Below are 14,050 nucleotides of genomic sequence, written 5' to 3'. Positions count from 1 at the left end.
AGAGAAAGACTGGTGACTGCATACAGACATTTTCTTGTTGCAATGACAAGGTCATAAGGCAGGCAGTCAGTCACCTCAGTGGGTAACATCCTGAAGGCAGTCAGTCACCTCAGTGGGTAACATCCTGAAGGCAGTCAGTCACCTCAGTGGGTAACATCCTGAAGGCAGTCAGTCACCTCCAGTGGGTAACATCCTGAAGGCAGTCAGTCACCTCAGTGGGTAACATCCTGAAGGCAGTCAGTCACCTCAGTGGGTAACATCCTGAAGGCAGTCAGTCACTTCAGTGGGTAACATCCTGAAGGCAGTCAGTCACCTCAGTGGGTAACATCCTGAAGGCAGTCAGTCACCTCAGTGGGTAACATCCTGAAGGCAGGCAGTCAGTCAGTCACCTCAGTGGGTAACATCCTGAAGGCAGGCAGTCACCTCAGTGGGTAACATCCTGAAGGCAGTCAGTCACCTCAGTGGGTAACATCCTGAAGGCAGTCAGTCACCTCAGTGGGTAACATCCTGAAGGCAGTCAGTCACCTCAGTGGGTAACATCCTGAAGGCAGTCAGTCACCTCAGTGGGTAACATCCTGAAGGCAGTCAGTCACCTAAGTGGGTAACATCCTGAAGGCAGTCAGTCACCTCAGTGGGTAACATCCTGAAGGCAGTCAGTCACCTCCAGTGGGTAACATCCTGAAGGCAGTCAGTCACCTCAGTGGGTAACATCCTGAAGGCAGGCAGTCACCTCAGTGGGTAACATCCTGAAGGCAGGCAGTCACCTCAGTGGGTAACATCCTGAAGGCAGTCAGTCACCTCAGTGGGTAACATCCTGAAGGCAGTCAGTCACCTCAGTGGGTAACATCCTGAAGGCAGTCAGTCACCTCAGTGGGTAACATCCTGAAGGCAGTCAGTCACCTCAGTGGGTAACATCCTGAAGGCAGTCAGTCACCTCAGTGGGTAACATCCTGAAGGCAGTCAGTCACCTCAGTGGGTAACATCCTGAAGGCAGTCAGTCACCTCAGTGGGTAACATCCTGAAGGCAGGCAGTCACCTCAGTGGGTAACATCCTGAAGGCAGGCAGTCACCTCAGTGGGTAACATCCTGAAGGCAGGCAGTCAGTCACCTCGGTGGGTAACATCCTGAAGGCAGACAGTCAGTCACCTCAGTGGGTAACATCCTGAAGGCAGTCAGTCACCTCAGTGGGTAACATCCTGAAGGCAGTCAGTCACCTCAGTGGGTAACATCCTGAAGGCAGTCAGTCAGTCAGTCAGTCACCTCAGTGGGTAACATCCTGAAGGCAGTCAGTCACCTCAGTGGGTAACATCCTGAAGGCAGTCAGTCACCTCGGTGGGTAACATCCTGAAGGCAGACAGTCAGTCACCTCAGTGGGTAACATCCTGAAGGCAGACAGTCACCTCGGTGGGTAACATCCTGAAGGTAGTCAGTCAGTCACCTCAGTGGGTAACATCCTGAAGGCAGACAGTCAGTCACCTCAGTGGGTAACATCCTGAAGGCAGTCAGTCACCTCAGTGGGTAACATCCTGAAGGCAGACAGTCAGTCACCTCAGTGGGTAACATCCTGAAGGCAGACAGTCAGTCACCTCAGTGGGTAACATCCTGAAGGCAGACAGTCAGTCACCTCAGTGGGTAACATCCTGAAGGCAGGCAGTCACCTCAGTGGGTAACATCCTGAAGGCAGGCAGTCACCTCAGTGGGTAACATCCTGAAGGCAGTCAGTCACCTCAGTGGGTAACATCCTGAAGTCAGTCAGTCACCTCAGTGGGTAACATCCTGAAGTCAGTCAGTCACCTCAGTGGGTAACATCCTGAAGGCAGACAGTCAGTCACCTCAGTGGGTAACATCCTGAAGGCAGACAGTCAGTCACCTCAGTGGGTAACATCCTGAAGGCAGTCAGTCACCTCAGTGGGTAACATCCTGAAGGCAGGCAGTCACCTCAGTGGGTAACATCCTGAAGGCAGGCAGTCACCTCAGTGGGTAACATCCTGAAGGCAGTCAGTCACCTCAGTGGGTAACATCCTGAAGGCAGGCAGTCACCTCAGTGGGTAACATCCTGAAGGCAGGCAGTCACCTCAGTGGGTAACATCCTGAAGGCAGTCAGTCACCTCAGTGGGTAACATCCTGAAGGCAGGCAGTCACCTCAGTGGGTAACATCCTGAAGGCAGGCAGTCACCTCAGTGGGTAACATCCTGAAGGCAGTCAGTCACCTCAGTGGGTAACATCCTGAAGGCAGGCAGTCACCTCAGTGGGTAACATCCTGAAGGCAGGCAGTCACCTCAGTGGGTAACATCCTGAAGGCAGGCAGTCACCTCAGTGGGTAACATCCTGAAGGCAGTCAGTCACCTCAGTGGGTAACATCCTGAAGGCAGTCAGTCACCTCAGTGGGTAACATCCTGAAGGCAGTCAGTCACCTCAGTGGGTAACATCCTGAAGTCAGTCAGTCACCTCAGTGGGTAACATCCTGAAGTCAGTCAGTCACCTCAGTGGGTAACATCCTGAAGGCAGTCAGTCACCTCAGTGGGTAACATCCTGAAGGCAGTCAGTCACCTCAGTGGGTAACATCCTGAAGTCAGTCAGTCACCTCAGTGGGTAACATCCCGAAGGCAGACAGTCACCTCAGTGGGTAACATCCTGAAGGCAGTCAGTCACCTCAGTGGGTAACATCCTGAAGGCAGTCAGTCACCTCAGTGGGTAACATCCTGAAGGCAGGCAGTCACCTCAGTGGGTAACATCCTGAAGGCAGTCAGTCACCTCAGTGGGTAACATCCTGAAGGCAGGCAGTCACCTCAGTGGGTAACATCCTGAAGGCAGGCAGTCACCTCAGAGGATCAAATCCACAGTGAGTTTAGTTTAGTAGACGGGTACTTGTAAGACAGTTGCATTAGTCTCACAGAGCCATCCTTTCAAATCTAGTCTCATTGGCTAAGCCTGGCATCCAAGGCTACAGTTGCATACATGTAAATGGTAAGTACTGTATTACATATCAAAATAATGCTTTTTGGACAAACATTTTCTACTTTCCTAACCTGGTGGCATATATTGCATGTATAATCAAGATATACTGAGTAATGTACTTTAAATTCATACTAGCAATTGTTAATAAAATGTTTGCAAAATATTCATTATTAAAGCACCCCTATTGGACGCTTAGCAAAGACTACTGCATTTCCTATGAGTTCCATAATGGTTATGTCAGAAACATCAATTGTTCAAACTAATGAAGCACAAAGTATGTTACAATATGACTAGGTAGGTTTAAGCTGTGCAAATATGGTGGTTTCCTGGACACAGATTTAGACAACATGATGGTGGTTTCCTGGACAGATTTAGACAACACGATGGAGGTTTCCTGGACACAGATTTGTGTAGAATGTGTAGAATTGCAGGAAATGTACTTGAAAACTGCTAAATGTTCTCTCCGATGCCAAGAGATGGGCCTTTAAAATGTTCCTTCCCAGGGCCCGAGACTTGGTTCGTCGGGTCATGCACTGCCAAAGTCATAGTAGAACTACTTGTATGCTATAAAAAAAAAAACATCTCTCTCCAGTTGTGTTCTGATTATAAGGGGGTTCCTAATGACATGTGAGAATCTCTGCCCTATATAGTGCACTACTTTGACCGAAGCCCTATGGGTCCTGGTCAACAACAGTGCACTATAAAGGGAATTCTGGTGCCGTTTGGGACACGAAGAAGTGCTGTGTGGATGGTTTTGTGCAACAGAACAAAACAACACATTTATGAAATCAAATAAAGGACAGACTCGTAGTCACATTAACAACAGATCAGACAGACTCGTAGTCACATTAACAACAGATCAGACAGACTCGTAGTCACATTAACAACAGATCAGACAGACTCGTAGTCACATTAACAACAGATCAGATCAGACAGACAGAGTTGGGATATGCAAAAAAAACTATTTCCAATTCACTCATGCGTTTTAAAACACATTTGTACATGTGAGAAATATGACAAATGTAAGCACTCACCAAATTATTATTATTATTATGTTGGACTGTCCTTGGCTGGCTGTTTCAGATGTCAGACTGAGAAAAAAACTGTTAAGATACTTGAGCAAAATATATATTTTTAAACACATTCAGCTCACAGTAAGTCAGAGCTAAATGAGAAGAAGTTATAGAGGGGAAAAAAGTATTTGATCCCCTGCTGATTTTGTACGTTTGCCCACTGACAAAGACATGATCAGTCTATAATTTTAATGGTAGGTTTATTTGAACAGTGAGAGACAGAATAACAAGAAAAAAATCCAGAAAAACGCATGTCAAAAATGTTATAAATTGATTTGCTTTTTAATGAGTGAAATAACTATTTGACCCCATCTCAATCAGAAAGATTTCTGGCTCCCAGGTGTCTTTTATACAGGTAACGAGCTGAGATTAGGAGCACACTCTTAAAGGGAGTGCTCCTAATCTCAGTTTGTTACCTGTATAAAAGACACCTGTCCACAGAAGCAATCAATCAATCAGATTCCAAACTCTCCTCCATGGCCAAGAACAAAGAGCTCTCCAAGGATGTCAGGGACAAGATTGTAGACCTACACAAGGCTGGAATGGGCTACAAGACCATCGCCAAGCAGCTTGGTGAGAAGGTGACAACAGTTGGTGCGATCATCCGCAAATGGAAGAAACACAAAATAACTGTCAATCTCCCTCGGCCTGGGGCTCCATGCAAGATTTGACCTCGTGGAGTTGCAATGATCATGAGAACGGTGATGATCTCAAGGCAGCTGGGACCATAGCCACCAAGAAAATAATTGGTAACACACTACGCCGTGAAGGACTGAAATCCTGCAGCGCCCGCAAGGTCCCCCTGCTCAAGAAAGCACATATACAGGGCCGTCTGAAGTTTGCCAATGAACATCTGAATGATTCAGAGGAGAACTGGGTGAAAGTGTTGTGGTCAGATGAGACCAAAATGGAGCTCTTTGGCATCAACTCAACTCGCTGTGTTTGGAGGAGGAGGAATGCTGCCTATGACCCCAAGAACACCATCCCCACCGTCAAACATGGAGGTGGAAACATTATGCTTTGGGGGTGTTTTTCTGCTAAGGGGACAGGACAACTTCACCGCATCAAGGGGACGATGGACGGGTCCATGTACAGTGGGGGAAAAAAGTATTTAGTCAACCACCAATTGCCAGTCTCCAGACCTAATCTGTGGAGGGAGCTGAAGGTTTGAGTTGCCAAACGTCAGCCTCGAAACCTTAATGACTTGGAGAAGATCTGCAAAGAGGAGTGGAACAAAATCCCTCCTGAGATGTGTGCAAACCTGGTGGCCAACTACAAGAAACGTCTGACCTCTGTGATTGCCAACAAGGGTTTTGCCACCAAGTACTAAGTAATGTTTTGCAGAGGGGGTCAAATACTTATTTCCCTCATTAAAATGCAAATCAATTTATAACATTTTTGACATGCGTTTTTCTGGATTGTTTTGTTGTTATTCTGTCTCTCACTGTTCAAACAAACCTACCATTAAAATTATAGACTGATCATGTCTTTGTCAGTGGACAAACGTACAAAATCAGCAGGGGATCAAAAACTTTTTTCCCTCACTGTACATTACAAAAAAGACCATATTCAAAAGTGATCACTTTGCCATGGTTGTTGTTTGTTCCTCATCCTCTAATTTCCTTATTTTCTTGTCGTTTGTCTTCTTTGGAATGTTTTTCCTCCTGTGTGTCCCCATTGTCTTACGTCAGGTGGCGTCACTTCAACGCGGCGCTCGTCCCTCAACCGACAGCGCAGGTGGAATCGTCTCACTATCTGACGTAAGACAATGGTGTGTCCCTCCAGGGGTGTATCTCGTGTACGGCGGTAGGTAGGTCATAGCCCGGTCCGGTCGGGGCTGCTGGAGTAACAGTGATCTATGCCTGCGTGGGGGACCGTCCCCAGACCATCAGCGTCCAGACACTCAGACACCATACTCTCCACATCAACCTCCACGTCTTCTGCAATAACAAAAACAACACATCGGGTTAGCAAAAGACAAACTACAATCTGTCATATGACTGAAAATAGCAAATCTGTGAAATTGCAGACTCAAAATTTATCCTAAAATCTAATGGTAAAATCAATGTGTCCTTTAGTTCTACATAAGATACTGGATTTCTCTGATATGGTATTTCATATCCCTGATAAGAGAGTGTGAAAACACTGTCAACAAAACCTGAAGATGTCCTCCCTAACAAATGGATATCCCCAGGCGTCGTTACATGTCCTCCCTAACAAATGGATATCCCCAGGTGTCGTTTTGAGAGAGTTACTAAACATGGGTAAGAGAGCTGTGATTGGAGAAGAGCGCTGTGTTTGAGAGACTCAGCGCTGTCAGTCAGACCTCTCTGAAGAGGACATGGCTGCTGATCCCAGACTGTCGTTCCTCATCCTCTCTGAGACCACTCCTGTTCCTCCCAGACCCTGACCAGTCAGACCCCATGGCCCAGACCCTGACCAGTAAGGTGAGACCTCCATGTCCCGGTGGCTGCCAGGTATCCATGTCCCGGTGGCTGCCAGGTCTCCGTGTCCCTGTGGCTGCCAGGTCTCCGTGTCCCGGTGGCTGCCAGGTCTCCGTGTCCCTGTGGCTGCCAGGTCTCCGTGTCCCTGTGGCTGCCAGGTCTCCGTGTCCCGGTGGCTGCCAGGTCTCCGTGTCCCGGTGGCTGCCAGGTCTCCATGTCCCGGTGGCTGCCAGGTCTCCATGTCCCTGTGGCTGCCAGGTCTCCATGTCCCTGTGGCTGCCAGGTCTCCATGTCCCTGTGGCTGCCAGGTCTCCATGTCCCTGTGGCTGCCAGGTCTCCATGTCCCTGTGGCTGCCAGGTCTCCATATCCCTGTAGCTGCCAGGTCTCACCCTCAGCTCTCTCTGCTCCCAACGCAGACGACCCTTCAACTGCTCTGCACGTTCATCCTGCTCCTGCAGCTTCTGATGGGGACAAAGGAGAGAGAGATGAGTACAGTTATACACAGAGAGAGATGAGTACAGTTATACAGAGAGAGATGAGTACAGTTATACACAGAGAGAGATGAGTACAGTTATACAGAGAGAGATGAGTACAGTTATACAGAGAGAGATGAGTACAGTTATACAGAGAGAGATGAGTACAGTTATACACAGAGAGAGAGATGAGTACAGGTAGGCTACCAGCAGTGGTGTAGTCCTAGTAGAGGGTAGGATACTGGTAGTGGTGTAGTCCTAGTAGAGGGTAGGTTACCAGCAGTGGTGTAGTCCTAGTAGAGGGTAGGATACTGGTAGTGGTGTAGTCCTAGTAGAGGGTAGGTTACCAGCAGTGGTGTAGTCCTGGTAGAGGGTAGGTTACTGGTAGTGGTGTAGTCCTAGTGGAGGGTAGGATACTGGTAGTGGTGTAGTCCTGGTAGAGGGTAGGTTACTGGTAGTGGTGTAGTCCTAGTGGAGGGTAGGATACTGGTAGTGGTGTAGTCCTAGTAGAGGGTAGGATACCAGCAGTGGTGTAGTCCTAGTAGAGGGTAGGATACTGGTAGTGGTGTAGTCCTGGTAGAGGGTAGGTTACTGGTAGTGGTGTAGTCCTAGTGGAGGGTAGGATACTGGTAGTGGTGTAGTCCTAGTAGAGGGTAGGTTACCAGCAGTGGTGTAGTCCTAGTAGAGGGTAGGATACTGGTAGTGGTGTAGTCCTAGTAGAGGGTAGGTTACTGGTAGTGGTGTAGTCCTAGTGGAGGGTAGGTTACCAGCAGTGGTGTAGTCCTAGTAGAGGGTAGGTTACTGGTAGTGGTGTAGTCCTAGTGGAGGGTAGGTTACCAGCAGTGGTGTAGTCCTAGTGGAGGGTAGGTTACCAGCAGTGGTGTAGTCCTAGTGGAGGGTAGGTTACTGGTAGTGGTGTAGTCCTAGTAGAGGGTAGGATACTGGTAGTGGTGTAGTCCTAGTGGAGGGTAGGATACTGGTAGTGGTGTAGTCCTAGTGGAGGGTAGGATACTGGTAGTGGTGTAGTCCTAGTAGAGGGTAGGATACTGGTAGTGGTGTAGTCCTAGTGGAGGGTAGGATACTGGCAGTGGTGTAGTCCTAGTGGAGGGTAGGTTACTGGTAGTGGTGTAGTCCTAGTAGAGGGTAGGATACTGGTAGTGGTGTAGTCCTAGTAGAGGGTAGGATACTGGTAGTGGTGTAGTCCTGGTAGAGGGTAGGATACTGGTAGCGGTGTAGTCCTAGTAGAGGGTAGGTTACTGGTAGTGGTGTAGTCCTAGTAGAGGGTAGGATACTGGTAGTGGTGTAGTCCTGGTAGAGGGTAGGATACTGGTAGTGGTGTAGTCCTAGTGGAGGGTAGGATACCAGCAGTGGTGTAGTCCTAGTAGAGGGTAGGTTACCAGCAGTGGTGTAGTCCTAGTGGAGGGTAGGATACTGGTAGTGGTGTAGTCCTAGTAGAGGGTAGGTTACCAGCAGTGGTGTAGTCCTAGTGGAGGGTAGGTTACCAGCAGTGGTGTAGTCCTAGTGGAGGGTAGGTTACCAGCAGTGGTGTAGTCCTAGTGGAGGGTAGGTTACTGGTAGTGGTGTAGTCCTAGTGGAGGGTAGGTTACCAGCAGTGGTGTAGTCCTAGTAGAGGGTAGGATACTGGCAGTGGTGTAGTCCTAGTAGAGGGTAGGATACTGGTAGTGGTGTAGTCCTAGTGGAGGGTAGGATACTGGTAGTGGTGTAGTCCTAGTAGAGGGTAGGATACTGGTAGTGGTGTAGTCCTAGTGGAGGGTAGGTTACTGGCAGTGGTGTAGTCCTAGTAGAGGGTAGGTTACTGGTAGTGGTGTAGTCCTAGTGGAGGGTAGGTTACCAGCAGTGGTGTAGTCCTAGTGGAGGGTAGGTTACCAGCAGTGGTGTAGTCCTAGTGGAGGGTAGGATACTGGTAGTGGTGTAGTCCTAGTGGAGGGTAGGTTACCAGCAGTGGTGTAGTCCTAGTGGAGGGTAGGATACTGGTAGTGGTGTAGTCCTAGTGGAGGGTAGGATACTGGTAGTGGTATAGTCCTAGTGGAGGGTAGGTTACCAGCAGTGGTGTAGTCCTAGTAGAGGGTAGGTTACCAGCAGTGGTGTAGTCCTAGTGGAGGGTAGGCTACTGGTAGTGGTGTAGTCCTAGTGGAGGGTAGGATACTGGTAGTGGTATAGTCCTAGTGGAGGGTAGGTTACCAGCAGTGGTGTAGTCCTAGTAGAGGGTAGGTTACCAGCAGTGGTGTAGTCCTAGTGGAGGGTAGGTTACTGGTAGTGGTGTAGTCCTAGTGGAGGGTAGGATACTGGTAGTGGTGTAGTCCTAGTAGAGGGTAGGTTACTGGTAGTGGTGTAGTCCTGGTAGAGGGTAGGATACTGGCAGTGGTGTAGTCCTAGTAGAGGGTAGGTTACTGGTAGTGGTGTAGTCCTAGTGGAGGGTAGGTTACCAGCAGTGGTGTAGTCCTAGTAGAGGGTAGGTTACTGGTAGTGGTGTAGTCCTAGTGGAGGGTAGGTTACCAGCAGTGGTGTAGTCCTAGTGGAGGGTAGGATACTGGTAGTGGTGTAGTCCTGGTAGAGGGTAGGTTACTGGTAGTGGTGTAGTCCTAGTAGAGGGTAGGTTACCAGCAGTGGTGTAGTCCTAGTGGAGGGTAGGATACTGGTAGTGGTGTAGTCCTGGTAGAGGGTAGGTTACTGGTAGTGGTGTAGTCCTAGTAGAGGGTAGGTTACCAGCAGTGGTGTAGTCCTAGTGGAGGGTAGGATACTGGTAGTGGTGTAGTCCTGGTAGAGGGTAGGTTACTGGTAGTGGTGTAGTCCTAGTGGAGGGTAGGATACTGGTAGTGGTGTAGTCCTAGTGGAGGGTAGGTTACTGGTAGTGGTGTAGTCCTAGTGGAGGGTAGGTTACTGGTAGTGGTGTAGTCCTAGTGGAGGGTAGGATACTGGTAGTGGTGTAGTCCTAGTAGAGGGTAGGATACTGGTAGTGGTGTAGTCCTAGTAGAGGGTAGGATACTGGCAGTGGTGTAGTCCTAGTAGAGGGTAGGATACTGGTAGTGGTGTAGTCCTAGTGGAGGGTAGGATACTGGCAGTGGTGTAGTCCTAGTAGAGGGTAGGATACTGGTAGTGGTGTAGTTCTAGTAGAGGGTAGGATACTGGTAGTGGTGTAGTCCTAGTGGAGGGTAGGATACTGGTAGTGGTGTAGTCCTAGTGGAGGGTAGGATACTGGTAGTGGTGTAGTCCTAGTGGAGGGTAGGATACTGGTAGTGGTGTAGTCCTAGTAGAGGGTAGGATACTGGTAGTGGTGTAGTCCTAGTGGAGGGTAGGATACTGGTAGTGGTGTAGTCCTAGTAGAGGGTAGGTTACTGGTAGTGGTGTAGTCCTAGTAGAGGGTAGGATACTGGTAGTGGTGTAGTCCTAGTGGAGGGTAGGATACTGGTAGTGGTGTAGTCCTAGTAGAGGGTAGGATACTGGTAGTGGTGTAGTCCTAGTAGAGGGTAGGATACTGGTAGTGGTGTAGTCCTAGTAGAGGGTAGGATACTGGTAGTGGTGTAGTCCTGGTAGAGGGTAGGTTACCAGCAGTGGTGTAGTCCTAGTAGAGGGTAGGATACTGGTAGTGGTGTAGTCCTGGTAGAGGGTAGGTTACCAGCAGTGGTGTAGTCCTAGTAGAGGGTAGGATACTGGTAGTGGTGTAGTCCTAGTAGAGGGTAGGATACTGGTAGTGGTGTAGTCCTAGTGGAGGGTAGGATACTGGTAGTGGTGTAGTCCTAGTAGAGGGTAGGTTACTGGTAGTGGTGTAGTCCTAGTAGAGGGTAGGATACTGGTAGTGGTGTAGTCCTAGTAGAGGGTAGGTTACTGGTAGTGGTGTAGTCCTAGTAGAGGGTAGGTTACTGGTAGTGGTGTAGTCCTAGTAGAGGGTAGGATACTGGTAGTGGTGTAGTCCTAGTGGAGGGTAGGATACTGGTAGTGGTGTAGTCCTAGTAGAGGGTAGGTTACTGGTAGTGGTGTAGTCCTAGAGGAGGGTAGGATACTGGTAGTGGTGTAGTCCTAGTGGAGGGTAGGATACTGGTAGTGGTGTAGTCCTAGTGGAGGGTAAATGCAAGGAAACACCTTTTCCAGATAAATGCCTTGACAGTAGAGGGAGTGTTGCTTTTTTCACTGCGACCGGCAATCAGAATGACCCACCTATTTAGTTACCACTACATCACCGGTTACCGGCAGGCCTGTTGGAAGTTCATGGTAATACACATTGCAGCCTAGTCTAGTTAGTTGACTGTGTGTTAGGGTGATCATCCCTTCCCCCAGGACTGTTTCAGACCCATTTCAGGCACACACACAAAATAAAGGTACATTTGTCAGCAAGACGCATCAATTAATGTAAGCCTAATCAATGGCAATCGTAAATGTCATCAGGAACACTTTTTGGTGTTTTGTTAACAGATGCCTATTTCCATTCATCAAATGGTGCTCATGTGCATGCAGTGCACTCAGAAAGACTCACAGCTGTAATCCCTGCCAAAGCTGCTTCTACAAAGTATTGACTCATGGATGTGAATACTTATGTAAATGTAGATATTTCTGTATAAAATAAATGTGCTAACATTTCGAAACGTTTTCACTTTGTCATTATGGGGTATTGTGTGAGATAGATGAGAGAATTGTTTCAATCCATTTAGAATTCAGGCTGTAACACAACAAAATGTGGAATAAGTCAAGGGGTATGAATACTTTCTGAAGGCACGGTGAGTAGTAGGACGTTTCAGATGACAAAGCTACCGGTAGAAGTCCACACAACATAACTGCTACATGGGATATTGAAAAAAACAATCAATAACAAGTAAAGTGAGAGAATAGCTGTGATTGCAAACACAAAGATACATGTTAGGCGGCAGGCTATTGTGCAGAAGAAGAAAGAAAACCGGTTGTAGCCTCTTCTATTCTCCCGTCCAAATGTCAGAAAACAGATGCTGCAGACGTTTTTTCGGGTTTTGGCGCAACCCCAGCAATTTCATCACAGAACAACGTCACAAGCCGTAGACTATTTTGGTTGTTGGTGCCAGTTGGCTACAAAGAACAACAGCTGGAGTTGTTGACTCGCAACATCTGTATTAGCTCATTCATAAAGTGTATCGCTGCAGTGGTAACCTTGTGTACAATGATGATATGAAGCACCGAATAAAACTAGCTAGGCTACTTTAACTGCTTATTGCATCGATCTATTACTAAATAGCAACGATCTTAACGGTAACATCCCACCATTTTCTGTGAAATATTTGCTGTTAATTATTAGATATTCGCTATATGTGTACATTTGGTTATTGTGCTCTAGCTGGTTGACAGACAGAACAGAAACCTACCTCGTTCTCTTCTCTCCAAGAATTCAGCAGCTTGCAGAAGAACCTGAATGTTGCAAGTGTTCGCGTCCATTGTAAATAGTTGAAATAAAGGTACAAATACCAAGCAAGATGTATCTCAACGACAGACTGCTGGAATAGTACATGCTACGTCTTCTGCACTTCAGCAAGAAATCACCTTCTTTGGCGACGTAATTGACGTCAGTCTCCCCGTCCACACTACGGCTCCATGTTTTCCAGCCGCCTCCGTCCGAGTGGGCGAGATTTGGACTTTGACTTAGGAACAGCCTAACAATAGAACAGAACTGATCGACTAATATTTTCCAAATATGACCTTGAACGATAATGTTTAAAAAAAAATCTAGAACATGTTGTATTGACATCAAAAAAAAAAAAGCAGTTTTCAATGTTTTGTTCTTTATAGTGAGACTTTGTACCTAGTATGCATATTGAAACGGAAAACAACTTCAAGAAAGAAATTGTTATTCCCGGTCAGTCGTTTTGTTTTCTTCTGAGTTGGTGTTCAAGAGGATTGTGTCTTTATATCAATAATCATTCCACAATATAGGCTAGGGCAGGGATCATCAACTAGTTTCGGCCGCTGGCATATTTTTAATTAAATAATTACAAATAATTTGTAGACTGCAAATTGACCGCAAGAAGCACAAACAGATATAATGTTTGACTAAAACATTAATCATTTAAAACCTTTCTTACATTTGTATACGATCACGTGTCTCTCTATTATGCGTGGGAATACTTGGGAACAGATTTCTTAAATGAAAATCACTTGGAGCTGATTTTACAGTATTTTGTGTCCAACAGTGAAAATAAAAAGAATATATTTTATTTTATTTATTTTTGCTCAGAAAACTTGGGGGTCCAAATAAAACCGCCAGTTGGGGAACCCTCGTCTAGGGCTACCATGGTCGTCCAAAGGACAAACAAATCTGTGCATTATTGCAAAGAAGATGCAAAGTATGTGATTGTACACTGACGTCAATAGCGTGCTACAAAATGTTCTGCAAATGCAAAATTGAATGACCTTTAGATACACCCAATGTTCCCTCAGCCCGAGGGAACATAGGGCTGAGGGAACATAGACATGGCCCCAACTCTATGGTTTGAACAGCATGTGCAAAATGTATGGCTGCATCAATCAATGCTTCAAAGCACTGTGGTCCTCCGTAGTTCAATTGGTAGAGCATGGCGCTTGTAACGCCAGGGTAGTGGGTTCGCCCCCGGGACCACCCATACGTAAAAATTTATGCGCACATGACTGTAAGTCGCTTTGGATAAAAGCGTCTGCTAAATGGCATATTATTTTTATTATTAATCTGAATTATGTTATTTTTTTGTTTACATTTAGATTTTAGACAACATTTAGATATCTTAGACGTATAATGCAATTAATATAATGAGTGTGTAATAATATGACGTTAAATGATGTGGTAGCCAATCATTGATAGATTCATTATGCCAATAAATACAAAATGTGAAATGCACCAATTTGCGGCTTGTAACCAGAGATTTTGTACAAAATGTTATACTGTGCGAGTTACCTGGAACGGTTGCCCTCACTCAACATGGCGACTGCTTAGCTTCATCACGGTGAAGCCATTTTGCCAGCAATATCTTTGACCTATGAACCCCAGAGTGTGGCAGCGCGCCGCCATATTGACTGTTGTCTTGACTGAAGAAGATAGGGGGAAACATTTGTGATCCTAGAATAATCGAAACCCGTGCTTTTAAACAT

At 47.0% G+C, this 14,050-nt stretch overlaps 1 protein-coding gene and 1 long non-coding RNA gene across 14 annotated transcripts; both read right to left on the bottom strand.

Annotated features, from left to right (window-relative positions):
* Window positions 1–192: 192 nt before the first annotated feature.
* Window positions 193–4,411, bottom strand: LOC311108022. Of its 13 annotated transcripts, none has more exons than XR_014610468.1 (6): window positions 1,973–4,411; window positions 1,625–1,904; window positions 1,147–1,328; window positions 697–1,036; window positions 314–593; window positions 193–245 (listed from the first exon to the last, which is right to left on the bottom strand). It is a non-coding gene; the product is annotated as an uncharacterized lncRNA (long non-coding RNA). The 13 variants fall into 13 exon arrangements; XR_014610473.1 differs by lacking the exon at window positions 193–245 and having other exon boundaries at window positions 280–593; window positions 697–1,002; window positions 1,147–1,214; window positions 1,261–1,328; XR_014610475.1 differs by lacking the exon at window positions 193–245 and having other exon boundaries at window positions 280–593; window positions 1,973–2,210; window positions 2,313–4,411.
* An 882-nt stretch (window positions 4,412–5,293) lies between these two features.
* Window positions 5,294–13,970, bottom strand: LOC311107278 (uncharacterized protein; the record flags this gene model as incomplete). Its single annotated transcript, XM_084149758.1, has 4 exons — window positions 5,294–5,971; window positions 6,358–6,937; window positions 7,787–7,837; window positions 13,905–13,970. The coding sequence occupies 3 exons, from the start codon at window positions 13,968–13,970 to the stop codon at window positions 6,446–6,448; spliced, it is 609 nt and encodes a 202-aa protein (XP_084005884.1). The 3' UTR covers window positions 5,294–5,971; window positions 6,358–6,445.
* Window positions 13,971–14,050: the final 80 nt, after the last annotated feature.

The sequence above is a fragment of the Coregonus lavaretus genome (genome assembly GCF_964263955.1).
Source record: "Coregonus lavaretus genome assembly, chromosome: 32".
Taxonomy (NCBI): Eukaryota; Metazoa; Chordata; class Actinopteri; order Salmoniformes; family Salmonidae; genus Coregonus; species Coregonus lavaretus.
This window is presented reverse-complemented; position numbering and strand designations above follow the sequence as displayed.